This window comes from Lycium ferocissimum, chromosome 7 (assembly GCF_029784015.1).
Source record: "Lycium ferocissimum isolate CSIRO_LF1 chromosome 7, AGI_CSIRO_Lferr_CH_V1, whole genome shotgun sequence".
In the NCBI taxonomy this organism is placed as follows: domain Eukaryota; kingdom Viridiplantae; phylum Streptophyta; class Magnoliopsida; order Solanales; family Solanaceae; genus Lycium; species Lycium ferocissimum.
In genome coordinates this window covers 59710516-59736995 of record NC_081348.1, presented here as the reverse complement: position 1 = coordinate 59736995, position 26480 = coordinate 59710516, and the positions used below count along the sequence as shown (strand labels likewise).

Genomic DNA, 26480 nt, shown 5'->3' with positions numbered 1-26480 from the left:
TGGTACTTTGGGTCATGTTAGAGACTTTGCAGACAGAGTCGAGTGTATGATATGTCAGTTTGTACGCGGCTATGTGGGCCGATATATCATTATGCATTAGGTTACAGATTTGTTTTGCAAGCGGCTATATAAGCCGATGTATTGTTGTGCATTATATTACAGATTTCATACGATTGCAGATTTTATTTGATTTGAAAAAGATGAACAGCATGTTTGTTTTTCGAAAAATTTTCATTATGTACTTATGTCATGATTTAAGGGCCAGCATGTTTATGAGTATTGCGAGAGTCAGCGGGTTCGCTCGGCCCTAAGTAAGGGTCGGGTGCCCATCATGCCCTATCGGAAATTAGGGTGTGACAGTGAGTGCTAGAGCTCGTGATTTTATTAGCTTGAAGACTCCGAAATTCTTCGAGTCAAATCCGTATAGGGACCTTCAGAGCTTTATTGATGGAATGTTGAGTACACTTCGGTTAATGCATAAACGGACGTCGAATCGGTAGAGTTGGCTTCCTATAGACTACAGGATGTTGCAGTTCATTGGTATACAGTTTGGATGTCTTCGAGGGGAGTCAATGCACCTCCCCCTGTATGGTAAGAATTTGTTGATGCTTTTCTCCGACACTACTTGACCCAGAGATTCGACAGGCTAGAGCCGATAAGTTTTTGAATCTTAGGCAAGGAAGCATGAGTGCCCTAGAGTATAGCCTCCACTTCAATTTTTTGGCTAGGTATGCTCCGGCCATGGTAACGGATATGGGTGATCGAGTGCACCGGTTTGTGAGTAGCTTAGGGCCATATTTGATAGATAAGTGCTTGACTGCGTCACTTCAAGATGGTATGGACATTTCTCGCATTCAAGCCCATGCCCAGAATTTGGAGGAAAGCCAACAACAGCAAAGAAGTGAGCGTGAACATGATAGAGGTTATAGCAAGAGAGCTAGATATTCAGGTCTGACTAGTGAGTTCAGAGGAGGGCAAAGACAGCAGTTTTCTAAGCATTTAGGCCATTCCATGACTAGTGCGTCTCCACGGTTTACGGGCCAGAGATTTGATAGACCTATTAAATCCAGGCCGAGTCAGAGTTTTAGAGCTTCAGGTTCTCATTACAGGGGTGACTCGGGCCAGGCAAGACCACCTATACCACGATGTTCTCAGTGCGAGAAGCTACATTGGGGCCAGTGTCGATTAGGCTCAGATGTTTGCTATGCATGCGATCGGCCAGGCCATATCATGCGTGACTGCCCCTCGAGAGGTACTAGAGGTACGGTTCAGGCCACAGGGTCAGCAGCTGGGTCTTCATCATCTATACGCCCTCCGAGGCAAGGCTCACAGACACCAGTTAGTCGTGGTAGAGGTAGAGGAGGTGCTCCCAGCTCTAGTGGTCCTCAGCACCGTATTTGTGCTCTGGCGAGGCAACAGGATCTTGAGTCCTCCCCCAACGTCATCACAGGTATATTATCGATATTTTCTCATGATGTATATGTATTGATTGATCCAGGATTCATATTGTCATATGTTACTCCATATATTGCTAGTCAATTTGGGATCAAACCGGAGTCAATCAAACCTTTCGAGGTATCGACACCCATTGGTGACCCGGTAATAGCTAGCCGAGTATATAAAAATTGTGTAATTGTGATTTGTGATCATCGTACTATGGCTGATTTACATGAGTTGAAAATGGTGGATTTTGATGTTATCATGGGCATGGATTGGTTGGCTTCTTGCTATGCCAATGTTCATTGTACAACAAAAATGGTTCGCTTCTAGTTTCCGGGAGAACCAGTTTTGGAATGGAAGAGAAATACAGCATCTCCGAGAGGTAGGTTTATTTCCTATCTCGAGGCAAGGAAGATGATTGCTAAAGGTTGTATTTATCATTTAGTCCGGGTTCAAGATATAGAAGCCAAATCGCTGACTCTTCAGTCAGTCCACGTAGTGAATGAGTTCCCGGATGTATTCTCGGATGAGCTGTATTCTCGGATGAGCTTCCAGACCTTCCCCCAGAGTGAGAGATTGATTTTGCCATTGATGTGCTACCGGATACTAAACCCATATTTATTCCTCCTTATAGGATAGCTCCCGCAGAGTTGAAAGAGTTTAAGGAACAATTTAAGGACTTGCTTCAAGGCAATTGTGGAAACATGTGAAAAATTACCCATGATCTCGAGTTCTTTGCGGTGATCCATGCATTGAAGATGTGGAGAAATTATTTTTATGGTATCCATGTTGATATTTATACAAATCATAAATGTTATATCCCGTATTTCATACATTCGGATAATTCGAGAAAGTCATGGTAAGTTAAGGACAAGATCATTTTCAAAAATTATTTTAATGTACAAGTTGGTTATAAATATTATTTACGAACATTGGTAGTATGAGAATATTGAGGAAGGCCAGGGGTAAAATGGGAAGTTTACAAAAATTGTTTTGAAATTTCTAGACCAAGCCAAGGCTTGGCCATGTGTGTGTGCATGTGCATGTATATGTGGGTCCCACTCTTATATGGATGAAGCTTATGGAGCAAGCTAAGTGGTCATCTTTGTGAATTAAAAGAAAGTTCAAGAAAAAGAAAGAAAATTCTAGAAAAAAAAATGAAGGAAGGAGGCATGTGCCCCTCACATGCTTGGAGGAGTTATATATATATGACATATTAGTCATATTCTCCAAAAAAAAGCTCTAGAAATTTGGAGAAAGAAAAACAAAAAGAGAAGAGCAACAAGAGGGCCTAGTTCGGCCAAGGAGGAGAAAAGAAGACCATGAAATCTTGTCCCAAAAATTCTTTTCTTCATGTATTCCTACTAATTCAAGGGTCCTCTACAACATGGTATAATTGTTTCGGAAGATAAGTCGTTCGTTTCGCCGTTTCCGCATTCTAGCCAAGTGAAGAAAGTTGAAGGAAAAGGTAAGATTTCATTCTCTTTTATATGTTATGAAAGGTTTGTTTATGTTATGGTGTGTAGAAATGGATAGAATTAATGAAAGTATGGAAGGTTGCATGATGAATGCATACATATGCATGTGGCCGTGTGCATGTGTTGTTGTGTAGACAAAGATGAGTTAATTTTATGTAGTATTCTAGTTGTGGTTGTTGTAAACTCTATATTGGAAATGAAAGTGTAATGAATTTGCTTGAGGTTGGAAATGTGGAGGGTGGCCGAATGGGGTATGAGTATGGAACAATTGAATAAAATTTCTATGTAGTAATTTGATTGTTGTTGATGTGTGTTGTTGGGATAGGTTATGAATTTGGAAGCGAGAAATGCATTAAAAATTGTTCTAGGAAAGTTGAGGAGTTTTCGGGTGAATTATGGATTTTGGTGGAATTTTTGTATATTTTGTAAAACGATATGAAATACCTCCGAATTGTATTTGAATGGTCTTGAATTAGTAAAGGAATATGAAAATGTTGACATTAGTTTGAAAGTGAGAAGTTGAGGTAGAAGTTGTTTGGAATATTCTCGACTTGATTGTTAATGTCGTTGGCAAAAATTATTAGTATTGTCATTGATAATGTGGCCGAGTTCCATTCTCGGTTTGTTGTTGTATTTTTGGCCGAGTTGAATTCTCGGGGATGGCGCATTTACGGGGAAATCTTTGGAAATTTTATGGACAAATGTTAATTCAAGATTGAATTTCTAAAGGCTCTAATCAATGTTTGGTAAATGTGACCATTTATAGATTTTGGAGAGTTTTGAACTTAGATTTGGAGAAGCGTAAGAGACGGAAAAAGGTATGTAAGGCTTCACCTTTCCTTCTTTTGGCATGTCTTAGACCTAATAGGTTTGGATATAAGCCTCGGGGATGATTCTATGCTTAGAAATCTGAGTTTGAATTTGACCCTTTTTCATTCAATAGAATTGAATCAAATTTCTTGTGCTTCGATGAAATAAGTGCTTAAACATCTACGTCTTGCCCAACTAAGACCGAATTGCGCTAAAACTATCATAATGACTCAAGTAAAGCTCAATGTACGTAATTTACGTACGCCACCTTGACTTGACCCGAGGTGGGCCCACAATACTCGAGACCTTTTGTATTGCTCCATTTGACTTATTTTGTTCAATAATTAAAGGAAACTTTTGGGCTGTTGTCCCGACTACCAAAGGACAGTTGTTTAACTACCTCATTATGTTCTATAATATACTTTGTTGTGTAACAACGTTACTAATATAATTATTGCTTTGGTTTTCCAAAAATGGCTTCGGAAACGCGTTTGTGGTTCACTAATGATTTTTAAAGAACTAGTTTTGTACAAAGAAACATAAAATTGGTTTTTTTTTTTAAATCACTCCGACGGGGGTGTGAGATTTTAATACTTAGACTTTCTAAAACCACTCCGAAAGGGGTGCGAGATTTTACTATTTCATCTCATTTACTACTTATGTTTACATTACCTTCATTATTATTATGCCGGCCGGCAATGCCCGGCGGGGCCATCATTATTATTATCGAGCGCAATGCCCGAAGGGGCCATCATTATTATTATGTCGAAGCGGCAATGCCCGAAGGGGCCATCGTTATTATTATTCCGGAAGCGGCAATGCCCGAAGGGGCTATCATTATTATTGCGCGGGGCGCGCCCCCGTCCAAAAGGACTATTTTCATTAGTATGTCGGAAGCTGACACACGGGTTAGATTGTATCCTTTACTTAAGGAGTGTGTGTTCATTTGCATTTTTCACTTAAGGATTAAATGAGGCCCGTATATATATATATATATATATATATATATATATATATATATATATATATATATATTTATGCTTCTTTCAAATAAGGCTACAGGTGTGTTGAATTCGATTGTGATTTCTTCCCTCCTAAATTAACTTATAGTTATTATCCGTCACCGCCTTACATATTCGGACATTCTCCGTATCGACCCCTTTCTTCGGGGGCTGCGTTTCATGCCACGCAGTGCACCTGCATGAAGAGAAGACTTTGCTAGAAGTTGTTCAACGGATTGGCGGGCTCCATTTCTTTGTTCGGAGTGTTTGCGCAAGTGCTTATGTCATGGTATTTGTATATCCTAGAGACTTGCGGTTGTCTGTGGATAGGGTGTCGGAGCGCGAATCGCCATTATAGATGTTACCGGAATGTGTATTTTCAGATGTTGTCAGTTGGTAAAAGTTATGTGATTGACTGCAGGTTTTCATAATCTGTATAAAAACAGTGATCTTTATTTTGAAAGGTTTCATGTTTTTTTTAAATTTTTGAAATGACAGGTTTTAGTAACGCGAACGTTTAAGGGTTCGCTCGACTCTGAGGAGAGTCGGGTGCCCATCACACCCTAGTAAGGTCGGGGTGTGACAATAAAAGTCTCCAGTATATTTTCAAGCAGAAAGAGTTAAATTTACGGCAAAGGCGATGGTTGGAGTTGTTGAAAGATTATGATGTCAACATCCTATATCATCCCGGAAAGGCGAACGTTGTGGCTAATGCTCTTAGCCGTAGATCTATGGGAAGTTTATGCGATGTTCAGCCAGAGAAAAGAGAATTAGCTCGTGAGCTCCAGCAGTTAACTAGCCTCGGAGTTCAAGTAATGGACTCGGGCAACGTGGGAGATACCATTCAGAATTCAGCTATTTTGTCACTAGTAGTTGGAGTGAAAGAGCGCCAGTATGAGTATCCCATACTAGTTCATTACAGGAATACACTTCCTCAGAAGAAAAAGTCATCCTTTGAGATTTCTGGAGATGGAGTTCTCCGATGTCGAGGCAGGTTGTGTGTTCCCGATGTTGCAGGATTATGTCATTAGATTTTGAAAGAAGCCCATTTTTTCCAATATTCGCTTTCATCCCAGAGCAACGAAAATGTACCATGACCTTAAATCTATATATTGGTGGAATGGAATGAAGAAGGACATAGCAGAATTCGTGGCCCAATGTCCTAACTGCCAACAGGTGAAGATTGAGCATCAAAAGCCCGGAGGATTGTTGCAAGCTATGGAAATTCTGACTTGGAAATAGGAAGTGATTAATATGGACTTCATTACAGGCTTACCTCGTTCTAAGCATAAATATGATTCTCGTATGGGTAATTATGGATAGACTTACGAAGTCACCATTTCCTACTGCCGAACTACATACGCAAAGTGGAAGATTATTCAAAGCTTTATGTCAAAGAAATAGTACGACTCCATGGTGTCCCAAGATCTATTATCTCGTGAGGACACAACATGGTAAACCAACTTCCGAAAATCTTTTCATGGGGATAGGGGACCTGTGTGAGTCTTAGTACAACATTTCATCCACGGATCGATGGGCAAGCCGAAGCGTCACCATCCGGACTTCGAGATATGCTACGCGTACGTGTGTTGGATTTTGAGGTAGTTTGTGATGATTACTTATCGCTTATTGAGTTTTTATAACTTAACGGCTTATCATTTCGCATCCAAATGGCCCTATATGAGGCTTTATATAGGCAAAAGTGTATATAGCCAACCGAGTGGTTGAAGTGGGAGAAACTAAACCGATAGGGCCGTACTTGGTCGCTAGTTATAGAAAAAGTCAAGCATATACAGGATCGATTATTAACACCTCAGAGTCATCAGAAATCCTATGCAGATAATCGCCGACGAGACTTTGAGTTTCAAGTGAATGACTAGGTATTCTTGAAAGTGTCGCTGATGAAAGGCGTTATGAGATTCGGCAAAAAAGGTAAGCTTAGCCCTCGGTATATTGGGCCTTACAAGACTGTACGCAAGGTCGGCCAGGTGGCTTATGAGTTAGATTTGCCCTCGGACTTGGAATTAGTCTACCCATTTTTCCATATATCGATGCTTCGTAAGTGCATTAGAGATACCTCCATAATTGTACCTATAGATGATGTCCAAGTCACCGAACAACTATCTTACGAAGAAGTCCCTATTGCTATTCTAGATAGACAAGTTCGGAGACTCAAAACCAAGGATCTGGCTTCGGTTAAAGTTTTGTGGAGAAACAATAATAGGGAAGAAATGACTTGGGAAGCTGAGGAAGATATGAAGTTCAGGTATCTATATTTATTTTCACCCCCAGAAGAGATTCAGACAGAGGCACCATTGTCCTAGAGTATGTAATGCTTTCCTTTGATGATTTCTTGGTCGTGTGTGGCCATTATTGTTGTTATTGTAGCCCTGTGAGGCGTTGTATGTTTTAGGTTGCTGTGACAGGATGGTAGTGTCATATTACAGGGGAAACACTGGCAAAATTTTTGTAGAATCCCTATGAGCCTAACATTCGAGGACGAATGTTCCTAAGGAGGGAGAAATGTTACATCTTGGAAATTTTGTTTCATTTGCATTATGAGTAAACTAGCGCAAGCCTAAAGTGCATATGAAGCCCTTATAAGGTTAAGGATGTTATCTAATAACTTTAAGTGTATACCTTAAGGTTTGCAGTCACGTGGGTTTAAAGTAAGTTGTTGAAAGATTGGAATTTGAGTCATGGTTTTGGGAAGTTTTCATATCATTTGGGTTATGCATTACTTAGAATTAACTTGAGGGGAATCTATAAGGTCCCTTAGATTATTAATAAAGTTTTATACAAGTGCTAAGAAGGTTCCATAAGGATTGGAGGTCAAACGAATCGAAAGGAACGCATTTCGCGAAACCGGACAAATAGGGCTATATGCGTTACGCGGCCGCATATCTTTGGACAACGCAGGCTGGAAAAACTACCCCAAAATGGAAGCCCGCACTGAAGCCCTCCCCTAAGGGATAAGAGGAGAGATGCGGCCGCATCTCCACCATGTGACGCTGCATCTCCACCGCAAGTCGGTGCGAGGGTGCGAAGTTGCCACCTTTTTAAATCATAAAAAGACCTCATTTTCATTTACAACTTTCCACATTTATTTCCCTACATTTGTAGAGACTTCTTGAGAGATCTTGAAGGTTCCCTAACACTCCACACCTTTTCATATCATCAAGAGAGAAGATCAACATCAACGTTCAAAGGTAATCCATGAAAGGTGATAGTTCTAGCTTCCTTTCAAAGTTGTGGTGAACTTGATCTTGAAGGGAGTTGAGTGAGGTGAAGGTCCTTGATTATAAGGTATGTTCTTCATCCTATTCATATGGTTAAGTTGATGTAGAAGTTTAGTGACCCTTGGAAAGAAAAAGAATTAAAGCCAGAAAAGTCATAAATGTCGAAGTGAAGAAGATGACTTTAAGATGAACTTAAAAAGGGTATTTTGGGTAGATTTGAGACTAAATTGAATGTAACTTCTTGATTATGGTATTGAATGTTATTATTGTCGTTTGGGAGTTATTTTTCCATATGGCGGAAGTTGGTGATTTAGGGGAAGTGCTGCCCAAATTTCGTTAGCCTTTTTGTTGCTCTAGTTGAAATTAAGCATGTTTTCAATGACTTGACCTTAGTATGAATTCTCTTGAATATAGAGTTTGTAGGTCTTGAAAAAGAACGCTAGGTAGTTAAGAAGGCGTAAAGGTATGCAAGGCTAACCCTCCTTCCCAAAGGCATGATTTCCTCATTTTGAATCCATACATGATATCCATGATACTCCTACTCCTACAAATGCTATAAGCTCATAATCCTCGATGATTCTCTTGATATTGTTGACATTGTTCTTTGTGATGATAATGATAACGATTATTATGGTGAGTTCAATTCTAGAGATGTCATCTAAGATATTCACGATGTCCTAATCCTAGAGATGCTAAAAGTTCCTAACTCCTAATATTCTTGAAATACTTTGGCAAAAGCTCCTCACAATGATGATGATAATGATGATAGTAATTAAGATAATGATGACGATGGTAATAGTGATGACTATAATGATGATGGTGATTTAATAATAGAAATCGGGGGTTTATCGACTTTGTGTCACCCCAATAGTGTTGTAATGTTTCTCTCGGATACTTATGTATGTTATAAATGTATGAATACTGTATTTGTGACACCAAGCCTATGTGGCGGAAGTATGATATCTATTGCGCGCACACCACCGCAGTTGGTGTGGACAACACCGAGCCGTTATGGTCGGTATGGATGACACCGAACCTATATGGTTGGGTATGCTATCATTATATGTATGTGTATGAAATGTTTTCTTCAAAGGAAGGTTAAGTAAGCATGACAAACGTCTTAAGAGGTATAAACGAATCATCTACCTTATGATTCTTCATACTTGATCTTGTTATTTACCATGCCTTACGTACTCAGTACATTGTTCGTACTGACGTCCTTTTGTTGTGGATGATGTGTTCATGCCCACGGAGTAGATGAGGAGACGAGCGACCATTAGGGAGTTCAACCGTTGGTTGCGTAGAGGTGCTCATTTGATCCGGAGCCGAGATAGTTGGTATTATTCTTTTGGTGCACATATAGGGGCACGGCGGGGTCCTGTCCCGTCTTTATGATATTATGTACTCTTCTTAGAGGGTCGTAGACAGTTGTGTACAGTTAGGTATATCTCAGCCTTGTCGGCTCATATTTTGACATAGAATTTTGATAGCCTTGTTAGTTTGTGTATATACGGGCATAGTTGATGATGTTGTATAAAAACTGCGAAGTTCAGATCACGGCAATTGTGTTATTGATGCATGTTAATTATGAGAAAGCCATGTGGCTCACCTAGATATGATTATGAGAGTATGATGATACGTGCTCGGCAGGTTAGCTCCGGGCGCCCGTCATGGTCCTCCGATTGGGCTGTGACACCCTCGACTTAAAAGAAATGAAATTAAAGCAGTATTGAAAGAAAAATAACGATAGCAATATAGCAAGATGAACAAAGTAAATGAATCAACAAGTAGTAGTAAAATAAGAAAGAACACAATACTACGCGAATACTGAAATAATCTCTTGAAAATAAATACATTTTTATAGAATATGAAGTTCCAAAATAGATTCTATAACTTCGAAAATTTAATTGAGCTGTACAAAGGGAAGATGAGTAGAAGGAAAGATAAACCAGGTCCATTAAGCTCAATTTATTAGGTTAGAGTATATGTCACGGGGATGTCTCTTTTTTTTTTTTAATTTCTCCCTAGGAGCTTCACCTCTCTTCGTTCCCTTATCAACTTGACCCACAACTTTGAGGTCGGAGATGAAGCTTGCCACCTAAGGAACCCCTCTTGTTATTTTACGGGGATATTAGTTCCACTTCAAATAAGAATTGAGAATGATATGTCACATGTTAAATTAAAGTATATACTCCATCTGTCTCAATTTATATGACACTTTTTCCTTTTTAATCAGTCCCAAAAAGAATGACCTCTTTTTATTTTTGGCAACAATTTAACTCTAAAATTTTCATTTTACTCTTAAATGAAATGATTTCTAGTCACAAATTTTTTTGACTTGTTTTAGACCACAAGATTAAAAAAAATTTCCTTACTTTCTTTAAACTTTGTGTTTAGTCAAACACCCTTAAAATAACTTTGTATTTGGTCAAACACCGTCATATAAATTGGACGGAGGGAGTAATAATATTTTTACAAACTTAAAAGGGCAACTTACGTACTTTTCCTATTTTTTTTCTTTTTGGCAAAACCTTTTTTTCAACTTCAGTAACGCTGTTTCTTGTTTGGCTGCAAAAACTCTTTTTTTATTAGTGGGACCCACTAAAGCATTGCATTTCTGGCAGTTGTTTTCCCACGCATATGTAATCAAGAAGATAATAAACTGTTGAAACTGAAGACAAAAGGAAAAACAAGAGGAGGAAACAACAGTACTCTAGCACTTCAAGAAGTGTACAGAAATTATAAAAAGATGGCTAGTTTGGCCATGTATTGGAATATAGGAATCAAGAAAAGGGCAGTAACAGTTGCTAGTTTTGCAAAAGAGAATGAAAAAAGAGTAGAGGTAGCAGAGAAAGTGAAAAAATCAAAAGTTGTAATATTAGGTGGAACTGGAAGAGTTGGTGGCTCTACTGCTATTGCTCTCTCTAAGCTATGTCCTGACCTTCACATTATTATTGCTGGTCGAAATCGGTAATTACCCCTTGTTTAGTTTTTTTTTTTCTTTTTTGTTTGTGAAATTGTTGGAAACTCAGGATTTTATTCTTGGGATTTTGTTTGTTCTCTGTGAAATTTGGGTGTTATTGATAGTTTTTTTGGTTCTTGGTGATAAAGATAGTGGTTATTTGCTGATTTACACATTTCTGTCTTTCTATATATGTTCTGCAATTTGAGTACTCTCTGCTTGGTATGACATACTCCCTCCGTCCCAATTTATGTGGTGTAGTTTGATTGAGCACGGAGTTTAAGAAATAGAAGAAGACTTTTGAATCTTGTGGCCTAAAACAAGCCAAATATATTTGTGTGGTTATAAATCATCTCGTCAAATATAAAAGGTAAAGTTTAAAGTTAAATTATTATCAACTAAGAAAATGTGTCATTCTTTTTGGGACTGACAAAAAAGGATAGAAACAGAGGGAGTAAGTCTTTTTCAATAGAATATCTTCCGATGTTTGGTTGGCGAGTGTAAAATGTTTATTGAAAAGATATACTCCCTCCATCTCAATTTATATAGCGTTATTTGACTGTCCATGGAGTTTAGCAACGAAAGATCTTTTTTTAAACCTTGTTGTCACGTCCTTAGTCTTCAACTAAGTGCACGTGCGGCACTTGACAACTCGCTCACGTTCTTGCACAACTTGCTCACGATCTTACTATGCCAAGTCAGCCTAGATTACTATACTCAAGATCACTAAGGGAATAGTAGGTGAATAAGACGAGAAATTTGCTAGAAGGAAGGTTTTTATTATGGAAGACTTGATTGATTTTTGCTTGATGGATTTTACAAATGGATGCCCCTCTATTTATACTTCTCACCTAGGGACTAGTATGCAAATAATAATTAATGTATAAGTCTCTACATATTTACAAAGAAGCCCCTATTCTAGAAATCTCTACACAACTAGATTATTCTAAGGACTTTCCATGCAATTTCATAAGGTTCTAAAGTCTTCCATGAGAAATCTCCATATTTCTATAGAATCTTCTCACATAAGCTAGCCTCCTTTCCATGTAAGCATCCACATAAGCTTCTTACATGGCAAAAATAGTTCCACGTGGCGCCTAGGTAGCATGATGACGTGGCGGGTCATCACACTCTCACCCACCTGATGTTGCGATGACCGCGGCGCACTGCTGCTGCTTAAACTCTCGACTGTTGTTTTTAAACTGCCACAAGTCTTCGTATCGCTCACATGTGGTCTCTTCCGGTGATTGCCCCTTCCAATGGACGAGGAAAATGGCGGTGGCTTCTTTCCCTTGTTTCTGCCTGGCCTGGTAGTCAATGATAGCTTCAATCTCCCTATCGTGTGAGGCAGTGATGGTAACTAGTGCATGACTTGACCCTTTCTCGGTTCATGCTCCAACTCAATCTTGTGATCCAGCTCACACCTAAGAGGCATGTGCTTAGGTAGCTCTTCGGAAATACCATCTTTGTTTTCTTCGAGTAAATTATTTATCCAAGGTGGTGGTGGCTCTTGGGTACCATTATCTTCCTCCAAACTTGTAATGGTTGCCATGAATGTTGGCTCTCTTTCTTGAGCCACCCGACAAGCTACATAGTCGAAAGTTGTGCATGGCCACATCCGTACGCGACACATCATCCTTTTGGCACCATGCGAGCCGCCGCTCGCTCTATGACCAAGAGATGTTGGAGGTACGGATCGATCGTAGCGACAATGTCTGAAGAATTCTTGCCCCAGAACAATGTCAAAGATATCCATAGTAGTGGCGGTAAAGTTTGTCGTACCTTTCCAATTTCCCAATTTGACACCAACACCATTGGCTACACCACGAGCATTTTTTGGTTTAGCATTCACGGTCTTGACGAGGGATTGGTGGAGCAAGCTTGACTCACTAGTCTCTTCGCCCCGGACCTCGGTCACGAAATTATGAGTCGCTCCGGTGTCCACCAATGCACGAGCGAGCTTGTTGTTTATAGTGAGATCTACGTCTTGATTTTATTATCGTTGGTTTGACTTTCTTGCTTCGTGTGACAACCGCCACATAGCCTAATCGTCCCCGACGGTCGATTCCGTACTCCGTGTTTTGCGTTTGCTCGTGACTTTCACGCGTATAGCGCAGGACTCTTCGAGGTCGGGACGATTTTTGAAGTTGTGCGGCCGTCCCGCATAGGTAGCATCCGCCTTCTCGTTCGCACCTTCTTTCGACATAGCCACGACAACCACCGACCTTACCGTTGAACTTGTTCGCGTTTTGAGTCTTGGAGTATTGTTGTTGCGACTCTTTGCTCGCCACGGTCTCCCCCACCTTTGGCATCGCTACCGCCTCGACTCGTGCCTTGGCCTTTGTCGTGTTTGTCATGCACGAAGTCCAAAGACTCGGCCTCTACGGCTTGGTCTATATGTGCGACTTGACGGCGTTGCAACCTCTGCTAGCTTTAATTTTGCAACCTTTGTCTATAAAAGTAGAACAATAAGTCATCATTGGTGAGGTTGGGAATTTGAATCGTAAGGGTGGTGAACTCTTTGACATAGTCTCGTATGCTCCCAGGTTGCTTGACTCTCAAAGTTTGCGCCTTGCCTCGTACAAGACATTACTTGGTAAGAAGCCGTCGAAGTCGTTCTTGAAGCCGATCCCACGTGCTAATTGTGCATAGACCTCTCTCAGCATCGGCGACCTTTCTTCTCCACCATAGTATGGCAGTCTCTGATAGGTACAACACAGCGGTGTTGATCTTGGTCTCATTGTCCCTCACTTTTCCATGCCTGAAATAGTTCTCCAAGTGCCAAAGAAAGTTCTCCACCTGCGCATCACGAACCCCTTTGAACCGGTGGTTTGGGAGCCTCGATCTTAGCCTCCTCGTCACGACAACGTTGTTGGTTGTCCTCGGTCGCGCAACATTGTCTGCCTTCTTCAAGTGCCATTATCTTTGCCTTCGTGGCATCGATAGTACTAACGCCTCCACGAATACGCACTCTAAGGCATTGATGGTTTGCTTACCTTAATCTCGGCTGCATACGCCCCTCCAAGTCATTTTGGATGCTTTCAATTTCTTCAAGAGTATGCCCCTCAAGAACACTAAGAGTGCCCTCCACCTTGCCCAAACGTTGGCCAAATATGTCGATGGCATCCACCCCAACATTAACCTTCATAACCCACTCTTTACCGAGCGAGACGTCCTCGGACAGGACCTCCACGTCATCCTCGCTCGCCTCAGTGTATATGGTTCTTGGGATGTAAGCCCTTCATTTGGCACAACCTCTGGTGGCACCTCCTGGCTCTTGTTGGCGACATTCCTCTTTTTGTTATGGCCCTTCTTGCCAGCAGCATCCTGGATGACGTTATCTTGGGTTTTAGTAGCGTTGATTTCTCCATCGTTTGCCATTCCCTTAGCCGTAACCTTCGCTCTGATACCACGTTGTCACGTCCTTAGTCTTGACTAAGCGCGCGTGCGACACTCGACAACTCGCTCACGTTCTTGCACAACTTGCTCACGATCTTGCTATGCCAAGTCGGCCCTAGATTACTACACTCAAGATCGCTAAGGGAATAGTAGGTAAATAAGACAACAGAAATTTGCTAGAAGGAAGGTTTTTATTATAGAAGACTTGATTGATTTTTGCTTGATGGATTTTACAAATGGATGCCCCTCTATTTATACTACTCACCTAGGGACTAGTATGCAAATAATAATGAATGTATAAGTCCCTACATATTTACAAAGAAGCCCCTATTTTAGAAATCTCTACACAACTAGATTATTCCAAGGACTTTCCATGCAATTTCATAAGGTTCTAAAGTCTTCCATGAAAAATCTCCATATTTCTCTAGAATCTTCTCACATAAGCTAGCCTCCTTTCCATGTAAGCATCCACATAAGCTTCCTACATGGCAAAAATAGTTCCACGTGGCGCCTAGGTGGCGTGATGACGTGGCGGGTCATCACATTGTGGTCTAAATAAGCCATAGACTTTTTTGGATGTCTATAAATCATCTCATTAAGGGTAAAAAGGTAAGTTTGAAGTTTGGGACAAACTAAAAAGGAAAGTATGAACATAAATTGGGACAAAGGGAGTACATGTTTATTAGCAAATCGGATACTGTTTTGATGAAATTTTTGAGTACTAAAGATTAATAATGTCGGCTAAGTAGTAGTTGGAACGAGTAATATGGCACAACGAAATAAGGGCCTCTTCCATCCAGAGAATGTAAATCAGCTGAATGAGTTATTTGGTCACAATTTTGATTTTCATATTTTGGCATTTGAAAGATGAAAGATGTGAGAGCAAAGCTGATTAAATAAGAAAATTAATCAATTGGTTGAGTTTCACAGACCGGTTGTTTAACACCGTTATAATTTTTTTGTTATTTGATTCTGCTTTGGTTTGTTTGAAGTGAGATTTTAAGAGTTTGGCTAGTTCCTAGAGACAAAAATGGTAATGCTTGTAATTGCTTAGTTTCAGCATCTAAAAATGGTTAGTTTTGAATCAGATTAACGTAAGTTTCTCTTCCTAACATCTAAAAATTCATAAGTTGGACTAGATACATAACATCTACTCTCTCCTCTATGTGCATGGCCATACTTATATAGTTAGTGGACCTCATTGAAGGCTTTCTTGACCAATTACTGCAAAGGTCAAAGCTAGAAGGATTCATTATGTTAAAGAAATTTGATGTTAGATTGGTGCAATTAAGAATATAATCAAGAATGTTCAGTGCTGATGGGGAAATTCCTTTACTTACCATGTATGAGTGAGGAGAACTTTTGAATGAAGAGGGTCAAACAATAAGACTCATGTAAGACTTCCTCTTGTTAGATGAAAAAGTGCCCGAAGAAACTAATTTGGGTATCATTGTAGAGCTAATAATGTTTTGAGTTTGGAGAAAGTGATATCTGAAAATATTTGGATAAACGGTGTGTTTTGTATGAAGGAAAATGTTTCCTGGAAAAGCTGTTAGTAACTCAATTGTCTTTGTATTCTATCTTCCCCCTTTTGCACCCTAGATGATTGTGAATGATTGTTGAGTTTCAGTTAACCAAGCTTTGGGTGTAAAAAGAAGTTGTTGAGAAGTAAGAGGAACAAAGAGATATCTTCATGGGGAACATATATTTGATATGTGGATGTGGCCATGTTATACCAAGCTTTCTTGATTGTTGTGCATGTCATGAGATATAAATATGGACAATAGTAGCAGACACCATACTGTAAATGGATAGCAATAAATGTTATTTCATAAAATCACCTGTAGAAAGTAGACGTGTCGACATCTTTCTTTAGTATTATGCAGTTGACTGGGGCAACAAGTGTTGATAAACTATGCAGTTGGCTGAACAGATACAAAGTATTCAAAGTGGAACTAAAAGTTTAACTAATCCTTTGAGAGATATGTTGTAGATTAACTATTAAATTGTCTTGAGTGCTATGACATTCCCACTCAAGTCAAGAACTTCCCTAATAGTACAATTGCACAATCCCAAGGCATATAGCCAATTTTGGCTGTGTTTCATCCAATCTCATAATTAAACTGATCTCTTGGTTTATCTCATTTTTTATGACTTTCTTGGTTTCTTTCTAAACTTATTTGTTGTAAATTTGGACTTCTTGGATAAAGAAAAACTATTGTGTATCATATTATCTATAACAGGGAGAAAGGGGCTGCCATGGTGTCAAAACTAGGGAAGAACTCAGAATTCGCTGAAGTAAATATAGACGATAGAGAAGCATTAGAAGCCAATTTGACAGGTCTACCAGATCCTTCCTTTTTCTATTTTTGCATACTTTTGACTTGGGAAGCACTTTATCAAATGCAGCTGCCTTGCAAGTTAACGTATTGATGAGTATGGATCATCAACTATAATCACCCTATGCTGTAATGAATATGTTATTTTTTATATCAAGTTTTCTTAGTGGGAATGAACTATATTTTAGTCATTGATCCTTGCTCTTCCATTAAATCCCATAACAGTCCCAGTAAACTTATATTCTTTTAATTAAACTGTTCATTTGGAGTTTTGGACTATTAATTAAGGAATATGTGTTGTATGCCTCTAGACAAAACTGGCGTAATTTAACGTCGTAATCTTCAAAAAGTTAAACTAGCATAAATGCAGTTACTATATTTTTGAGCAGGAAGCCAAATTTCCTGTTTGGCAAACATGTTAGAAAATAGGATTGCTATATATGACTAGTGCACTTACTTTCGGACACTTGTAAGAAAATTAAGACAAGTTAATATAATACAACTTCCACTGGTCAGCATACATAATGCATAATTGACATTGGGATAAGGAAAAAGGTTTATTGTTTCTCTTTATGCTATTACCATATGCAGCGAATTTGCAGCGTAACAGTAACATCCATCATTATCGCTTTACCTAGATCTGGTTCCTACCTATTCCCTTTAATAGAGTGAAAATAAAAAGAAACACAAAGGCAAGCGAACAATAAAACAAAACTATAGTCATTTCTCCATTGTCTGTTTAATGGTTAATAGTTTCAGCATTATAACTTACCCGAGCGCCTTTATGGTGATGTTGTAGAAATGTTGTTAAAAGATGCTTTTCAAACTTTGTGAAGGTAGAACATGATGTTGTAGAAATGTTGTTTACAGATGTCTTTCAAATTTTGCACAAGTGATTCTATTGTTCATCATAGTGATTAGAAGAAAATGGGGGTTTATCCCAAAAAATAAAAGGAAATAAAGGTAGGGAATGTGGAAAGGATCTGTTGTCATATTTTTTGCTGCATGTTAATGATGCATGCCACTTATCTTCCTACTTACATAATGTCACGTTATGTTTTTCATACTCCAAATATTGGCTGAAATGCTGGGAATCTACTCCATTATTTATAATACCTACTTGGGGCTGGATAAAATGATGCTAATTGCTATTACTGATTTTACTGACTAACGATTTTGCAGATGCGGACATTGTGGTTCATGCTGCTGGACCATTCCAACAGTCTGCAAACTGTAAAGTACTAGAAGCTGCCATTGGGACCAAGGTGAGAGAAAGGTAATCAGCATAACTTCCAAGTTTTTAACTTTCTTAAGAGAATGACTACAGAATTATGAACCTCTTCCTCTCAACGAAGAGATTATTGAAACTTTTTAAGTCGTGGTCATCCAACAGACGGCCTATCTTGATGTTTGTGATGACACAAGCTATGCAACACGGGCGAAGTCCTATATGGATAAAGCACTGGAGGCCAATATTCCTGCCATAACTACTGGTGGAATCTACCCAGGAGTGAGCAGTGGTACTATATGACTTATGTTATAATTGTTTGTGCATTTGACAAAGGAAATTTATGCTTAAGTTCTGCTGTTTCTCTTCTTTTAGATTTTTCATCAAAGCTTTACTGTTGTGTCCTACTTTTCAGATGAGTATTGCAATTAGAGTGTGGGTGGCACTCAAAAGTTTTAGCTCTTACTTTTTCATTCTTTTATTGAGTATATTCTAGCTTTAATTATTCTTATCTAAAGAGCCAAATCTCGTTGCTTCCTGATCTACTTTAGTATTGATAAGTAGAAAAGTTATATATAGTAACAACCAGGTACAACTAAACTTTTAACAGGATTCTGGAATACAACTTTTACTATTATGAAGTAATACTTATATTATTGTTAACCAGTACAATCTTTAGGTGGCTTTCTTAATATGATGCACAAATGTGGACGTTGAATATTTGAGTTTGAACCAAATGAAGTTAATTTATGAAAAAGAAGAATATTCAAGAAATCACTTATTTATATGGAAGAGCTTAGAATGGACTTTCCTTCCAGCTGGCATCATGCTTTTATGGAAATATTTGTTAAAAAGGTCATAATTTACTACTAACTCAAACGTTGTTTTTCTACTACTATGATAGTGATGGCAGCAGAGCTTGTTCGCACTGCAAAACTTGAAAGTGAGGGTGAATTAGAGAGGCTGAGGTAACCTTGTTAATTCTTGTCAAGTTCTGGTCAGCTATTTGAATGAACATTAAATCATTCAAAGACTTCTATCCTAATAAATCTTCCGAGAGTTTATGTTCTGTGCATGACTGTATAAAGAACTTTTACATTATTAGGTAAAGTTGCCTACAACAAGTAACTCTTCTATCAAGCCTTATGTGGTAGCCTGAAAATAAAATAATGACTTGCTATAGCTGATTAAATTGCTCTTATAGGGTGTGTTTGGTAAGAAGGAAAATGTTTTCTTGGAAAACAAGTGGGTTTCTTACTTATTTCTAGTGTTTGGTAAGAAGCAAAAAAATAAATCCCAAAAGCATTTATATGTAAGCTAGCAAAACACCTATGGGGGGTGGGGGTGGGGGTTCGAGGGTGGCGGGGGTGGGATGGTCAAGGGGTGGGGGTTGGGGCGTTGGGTGGGTGGGGAGAAGACAATGAACTTGGAACGTCACTTATGGAACTTGTTTTCGCTACTTCCATTAGGGAAGTCATTTTCCTCATTTAAGGACTTGTTATCCTAGAGAAAATGCTCTCCAAAATGTTTTGACCAACCAAACATCAGTGTATATAACTAAAAACTCCATTTGGAAAAAAGAGTTTTGGTGGATGACACACACTCTCTGTAACGACAATGATCAATCAGAATCTTGCAGGTTTAATCCACCATGGTGTATCTAAAATCTACCATATTGGCAGCAATATGTTTTTAATACTTGCTTCATCAGCGTGCGCTATAGAAAAGTGTATCGTGGTTTACTCTCTTTAAATTACCCCTCTACCTAACCTTTACTCTCTTGAAACTACCCCTCCGCGTAACAACCAACATGGAAATGCTGGATTTTTCCTGTTAAATCTTTCAGAATCTCATCTACCCAGATAATACCAAATTTAGCAAGTCCTTGTTTAATAATAGCTTACTGCAGTGCCCTTAACTTGTCACTAAGTGAATGTTTGTATGATTCAAAATGATACCTCTGCAAAAGAATTAATCAGGAGATCTTCCATTACTGGAAAGCTTCTTTATTTGCTGACTGCTTCCTTCTAGGGTTGTAGAACTATTAAGAAACGGGATATTAGACCTAACTCCACATATATGCTAGATCAAGTGGTCAGGATTATGTAATATCATATAAAGAGACTAAAGTCAATACACTTAATCGTGTGAAATTCTAATAGATCAATAAACATCGAATGCGTAATGGGTGACTATACAATATTGGCTGAGACAGCTACATATTGATGTCTGCCATCAACTACAAGCTAAGAAAATACTCAATTTGTTTACTCCTGATACGTATGGTTTAAGGAATTACAGCTATTATCTTGAAAGATGATAAAGTAGCCTGGTCTTGCAATGTTAATACATTTGTTTCCTCATCTTTTCCTGATAATTTTTTACAATCTAACATGTTTAGATATGTATTTCAGATTCTACTACTACACTGCAGGCACCGGTGGTGCTGGACCTACTATTTTAGCTACTAGTTTTTTGCTTCTTGGAGAGGATGTAGTTGCATATAATAAAGGTCAGCTTTATAGATGTAGGAATGGATTTTTTCCCCACACCCTGATCCGCTTGTATTTATTGTGATCTCACCAATGAATTCAAATTATATACCAGGAGAGAAAATCAAATTGACGCCATATAGTGGAATGCTTACTATTGACTTCGGATTAGGGATCGGCAAGAAGGATGTTTACTTCCTGTGAGTACTTGCAACAGAAAATTTGTTATGAAGGATCTAGCCGTATAATATTTTCTGCATAAGAGAAACCATGAACTCATGAAGCTCCAGTACAAATACAGATTGATGTACAATTAACCTTCTTATAATAAGAAGGGCAATATTATAAATCAGTTATTTTTCTTTCGTTAGTATCTACTTCTTTCAATATGTGTGATCCTTCCATCTAGTTCTAATATTTTGAAAATCTCATAATGTTCAGAAACCTGCCAGAGGTGAAAAGTGTGCATGAGGTCCTTGGAGTACCAACCGTTAGTGCTCGGTTTGGAACAGATCCATTCTTCTGGAACTGGGGAATGATTGCTATGAGAAATTTACTTCCTCAAGTTGGTCTCTCAACTTGATACTTTTGTATCTCCTTCTTGGATGGTTAAATCCCATTTGGTGCAGAATCCTCGTTATATAGTTTAAAATTTTATTTTAAAACATTAAAATTCCACCTATGTGGCTTCAAAAACTGTAGCTTGTTCAAAATCTTAATAAAGACGGTCTATTAATGGCTAGTGTAGACAAGTCAACTATGATAAATCCTCTTAATACTGGACCTGTAAGCGCATAATGGATACAGAAGATTTATATAGCTCTTAGTTGGTTCTTTATATTTTGTGTATTGACAGAGAATGAGAGAGAATAAAATAGGTTTGGAAAATTCTGATTTGTTTGTAGATAAAACATTTTATTTTCATTTGCACTTTGATCTTGATGTGTCCAATAGTCAGCCCTGAAATACTGTTGATATTTACTACATTTACTTGCTTCGTCAAGGGGATCCCACATTCCAACTTTCAAAAAGAATATATGACATGCTCAATAGCTGTTATATTCACATAGTACAAATCCTGCAGGAATTCCTGAGGGATAGAAGCAAAGTGCAACAGTTGGTTCAGCTATTCGATCCAGTTGTTCGAGCCGTTGACGGAACAGCTGGAGAGACAGTCTCAATGCGAGTGAGATGACTGCTAATTATCTTTAGTTTATTTAGTTTTATTTGTTGAATTGTGTGGCTACCTCATCTAAAAGCTTAAGTTGTTAGAGAAGGTTTACTTTTATTTAATTATATCTTCAACATTCTGGAACCTTATTTGCAAATAGTAAGCTCACAAAGTTGTTTTGATCTTCTGTGGAACAGGTAGATTTGGAATGCTCAGACGGACACAACAGAATTGGCATATTTAGTCATAAAAGTCTTTCTAGGTAAGTAGTTAGCTAAGAAACAATATGTAATGAAAGTCAGTCAATGTAAAATATCTTAATTGTTTCCCGTTGTGAATTCCAAACTTTTGGTCAAGTCATACAGTTATGGAATGTTCGTTCTTCGTGACTTTCTTGATCAAATCTAAGAAATAATATGTAATGAAAGTCTTTTGACATAAGGTTGTAAGCTTTAAAACTGTTTATTTTTTAGATCAGTGGGAATTTCAACTGCTGCATTTGTCCTTGCTATTCTTGAGGGAAGCACAAAACCTGGTGTCTGGTTTCCTGAAGAGGTATGTATTCACGAACCAACACACCTGTGAATTATTAGTTCTGTCAACTACTTCACAATTAAGGAAAATGACATGAGGCCTAACTCAACTTCAACAGCTAGACCATACGGGGGGCCGAGGATTGAACATTTGGTGCGTGGATAATATAATATGGGGGCCCAACATTAGTTAAACTCAAGATGGAGATGAATCTAGCTCTGATACCATAATAAGAAAAATTAACTTAGGTCTAACTCAACTTCAAAAGCAGCTCACGAGGTGAGGATTGCCCTAGACCAGAGGCGGATCCATAGTGTAAGTTATGGGTTCGGCCAAAGGTTTGTCCTATACCGCTCATATGTGTTTAGAAAATCACTAAATATGTACAAATATTAAATTTTTAACTAGTATTAGCTGTCCTAGAACCTCTAACCCATAAAGTTTAAATTCTGAATTCACCTCTGCCCAAGACCATAAATTAAGGCAACTCATGTCTTCAACTTATGTCGGACACTTAACCCAAAGGACCTCAACTTTTGTTGTTACTCTTTTTTCATAAACATTTTTTTGGATTTCCTTGCAGCCAGAAGGAATTTCAGTTGAAGCAAGGGAAGTTCTTCTCCAAAGAGCTTCCCAAGGAACTATAAACTTCATAATGAACAAGTATGTATTTATTAGCATTTTCTCCTCCACTGTGCTACTTAACTTTATAATTTTAAATAATACTTCTTCTTCTTAGGGCTCCGTGGATGGTAGAAACAAATCCTAAAGAGCTCGGTTTTGGGATTTATTCATAAATTCAGTATAGAGATTTGACAGATCAAGTAAGTGTGCTTAAGTTTCATGCTGGTTTATAGTATGTAATTTTTTATGTCACAAGTATAAATACAACCTTCAACTTGAGTTCTGTTCTCCTTTTTTGTCCCTTTTTCCTTTGGATAGGAGTTATATATACTAACAGTGTAAAAAAATTATACTATTACTGCACTTTATCGGTTGTGGCAGGTTGCTTAACACTTTTTCTATGTGACCAATCAATATTTGTTACAAATTTTTACCAGTTAGTCATCTTCCAAGTGACATGATTGTGTGAATATCTTTTACATCGTCAATGCATAGAATTTAAACTCATTTCCTTTTCCGTTTCCAGGTGTCAAGAGCGTGGAGCCAAAATGCACTGTCGCCTTGGAAGATTAAAAATTTTACATTATCTTTACCAATTAAAAGTGAAAATAAAACAATGAGATCTCATTTAATTGTTTCCCTTTCCTTTTCTCTTCCTTAATTATCTTCTTTTGCGTAGCTGGAGTAAAATTCTACGAGAGAAGTCTATTGAATGACAATGCTAAGACACAGTTGATAATGTAATAATATATATGTAAAGCAGTTCTATGTTGATTAGTTTAGTTTTAGATGTTTTGGTCACCTGGTGCTTAGTGTTTTCTTTGAGTACAAGGTAGTGATGGCTCGTGCCGGTAAGTATTGGAAGTACTATTTTTATTATACATTGTTGTGATGGTGATATTTCAGAGAAGAGAAATTGATGCATCTAAGTGATTAATTAATCAGATATATAGTAATCGTTGCATAGTATCTACATGAATTTTGGAACAAAATATCACTCATAGATGTTGTATGCCTGCTAATGACATACTCTTTATATCCATGAGAACATCAACTCTCTCTCTCTCTCTCTCTCTCTCTCTCTCTCTCTATATATATATATATATATATATAGATGTGTGTATATATATATTATTTACATTTATACTAATTATTTACATAATAGCAAAAGGGACATATACGTGTTGGTAAGTAAAAAGTACTTGAGGAACAAAATTGAGTTGTTTTACTTTCAACTGGAAAATTTGGTACGTCCTCAGAAATGAATCTAGGTCTGCCCAAAAGAAATATGCATATGGTAATTCGATCGTGAGAGATTCCAATTATAATGTTGTATAAAGTAGATCTAACTTTAAGACTAAGCATTAAAGATGCATTCCTTTATCCAAAAATTAACACGAGAAAATATTATGGTGACATAAGAATTGACAGCAGAAAGTAGGGCAAAATACATCAAAACCCCCCTGAACTATACACGAAAAGTCGATATCACACCTAAACTATAACTTTACCCGAACATCTAAAAACAATGAAGGAAAATTATAAAATAATTGAAAAAGCGTTTTAATTAAAATTTATTTATTATTTTCTTTTTTTAATTACAAAATATATATTTTTATAATCCCCCACCCACCTATCCCTTCCACCCGACCCAATCCCAACCTATGCCACCTCATCTTCTTCATCCCCCATCCCCAAATTAACATCATCTTCATGCCCCTCCCCCTTCTCTTCATTCCCGTTTTTTTTTTTTTATTATTCTCTCTCCTCCGTTCATGCCACTACGCCGCCGATTGTGGTGTTTTTTTTTTTTTTTTTTTTTTGAAATTCTTCAGTTCGTGCAACCCTTCTTGATCCATTTGAAAGCGGTTCGTGCAATTTCTTCATTGTTGTTAAACAATGAAGAAAATTTTCCATTTGAAGGGCGAGTGCGTGCAATGAAAATTTCCCATTTGAAGTATCTTCATTGTTGTTAAAAGTTCATTTGAAGGGCAATTCGTGCAATTTCTTCATTGTAGTTACGCATTATTTCTTAATCTTGGATAAATTTGAGTGTAAGTGGGACGAAAATATCTGGATTTGGTTTGTTCAATTCGGTGAAATGGAGAAAAAGAAGACGAAGGATTTTGGGAGTGGCATTAGAGGAGAAGAAGTCGTGGTGATGGTGGAATGGGAGAGGAAAATGAAGATAGCTAATGGAGATGAAGTGAAAAGGGAAAAACTTTTTAAAAAAACTTCATCTCCATGGGAGATGAAGTGAAGAAACAAACGAGGGAAGGCACAGTGAAGAAGACACAATGAAAAGGGAAAAAGTTTTTAAAACGTGGGGCCCACAAATAAATAAGTAAGAGAAAAAGCAAATAATTACGTGTCGGCCGACGTGTCGCCGCGCGCGTGTCGCGCGCGTGTGGAACACCTCCACACACTCGGTTAAATTCATAAAGCGAGGGGGTAAATAATATCACTTTTTTATATTTCAGGTGTGTAATAGGTCGTCCGTATAGTTTAGGTGTGATATCGACTTTTCGTGTATAGTTCAGGGGGATTTTGATGTATTTTGCCCAGAAAGTAGTCTACTACTACAATGAAGGAAAACTTGTTAGTCAAAAGCATCAACACCACTTTGCAGTAATTAAGCTGCTCTAATTTTATATTTCTACCTGACTTTCAGTGTTCTAAAAGATTGTAGTATCTTTATACAAAAAACAAGTACTAGTAGAAAGGTACAAAATCACACTTAAAACTAAAACCATGAAGTAATAAAGTTTTTGCAAAAATAACTCTAAATAAATCATAAAAGAGAATGGGAGTTATTATGCACCACAAGTTATTACCAAAATGTTAGTAACTTTTACAGAATGTTGTGTTAGAAAAGTAAAGAGAGACGAACCAATGCATGCTCTTGCTCTCTACCACAATTCCTCCAGTCAACCTCTCATCACGTACGACAAAGTTGATCCCTGCATGCATATGAAGTTATACTGTTGATGAATAAGGTCATTTATTACTTCTTCCGAGGCAATTTAATTAGCTGGTCTCAAAAAAAATATTCAGATCATCTCAGTATATCTTGGTTGAGCCATATATTCCAACGTATCGTCTAACATGCAACTTAAATTTGTCTGTTTATATCTGTTTACCCCTTAAAAAGGTAACAATTGAATTTGTAAGTGGTTTAAAGGATATGCGATTTGACTTGCTATAGAACGGAAAATTAACAATAACAAAATACGGGTTACAAATAAAAGAGTAAGAAATAGCCTTTCAATTGGATGGATAGCCCGGCCTGAGACTTGAGTTTTACTCGGACCGAACTATGGATGTTCTTATTACTTGATATTTTGACAAAGCTGTGAGAAGAAGTTAAAATGTATAATCGTGTGGAAGGTGGTAAAACTGAGGCGAGAGGGGCACCTAACCCACCTACCCACTCATCAATCACGGTGTTCAGCTGACTTGCACTGATAGACCCCTATTGTATTGGAATTAGGCGCCCGGGTTCTAGTGGCGGGCTCTTGGGTCGTCCGGACCCATATCTGGTAAAAGTGGTGGCCTGGTTGTCCCCACACCCCCTTATCATGCGTGTCTGTGGGAGCAGTTTGTGCTAGCGTTACCCCCTCCCTATTTACAGTACAAGAATTTACATTCAACAAGGTAACTAAATCAATTGAAGATAATTATCCCCGAAATCACGGGCTGGACAATTGTCCATTGCGTCGTGCGGAGTGAAATCCGCAACGGGCCAGATTTCCCGCAACGTTGC

General features: G+C 38.2%; 1 protein-coding gene across 2 annotated transcripts; it reads left to right on the top strand.

Moving 5' to 3' along the window:
* The first annotated feature begins 10591 nt into the window (after nucleotides 1-10591).
* LOC132065787 (uncharacterized) lies at nucleotides 10592-23507 on the top strand. 2 transcript variants are annotated; one of them, XR_009416787.1, is made up of 15 exons: nucleotides 10592-10938; nucleotides 16573-16670; nucleotides 17851-17933; nucleotides 18062-18188; nucleotides 18801-18864; nucleotides 20311-20408; nucleotides 20504-20588; nucleotides 20830-20953; nucleotides 21473-21574; nucleotides 21757-21821; nucleotides 22033-22114; nucleotides 22677-22756; nucleotides 22833-22917; nucleotides 23099-23153; nucleotides 23244-23507. XR_009416787.1 is itself a non-coding variant. In XM_059459326.1 (14 exons), the coding sequence occupies exons 1-13, from the start codon at nucleotides 10718-10720 to the stop codon at nucleotides 22888-22890; spliced, it is 1287 nt and encodes a 428-aa protein (XP_059315309.1). In that variant the 5' UTR covers nucleotides 10593-10717; the 3' UTR covers nucleotides 22891-22917; nucleotides 23244-23507. The 2 variants fall into 2 exon arrangements, 1 of the variants encoding a protein (XP_059315309.1); XM_059459326.1 differs by lacking the exon at nucleotides 23099-23153 and having other exon boundaries at nucleotides 10593-10938.
* The last annotated feature ends 2973 nt before the right edge of the window (nucleotides 23508-26480 follow it).

Bases quoted from the DNA above. Each gene is read 5' to 3' on its own strand.
- LOC132065787 (XM_059459326.1), top strand. From the start codon at position 10,718: ATGGCTAGTTTGGCCATGTATTGGAATATAGGAATCAAGAAAAGGGCA. The intron at 17,934-18,061 runs GTGAGAGAAAGG...GTCATCCAACAG, and splicing joins AAGCTGCCATTGGGACCAAG to ACGGCCTATCTTGATGTTTG. The intron at 20,589-20,829 runs GTGAGTACTTGC...CATAATGTTCAG, and splicing joins AAGAAGGATGTTTACTTCCT to AAACCTGCCAGAGGTGAAAA.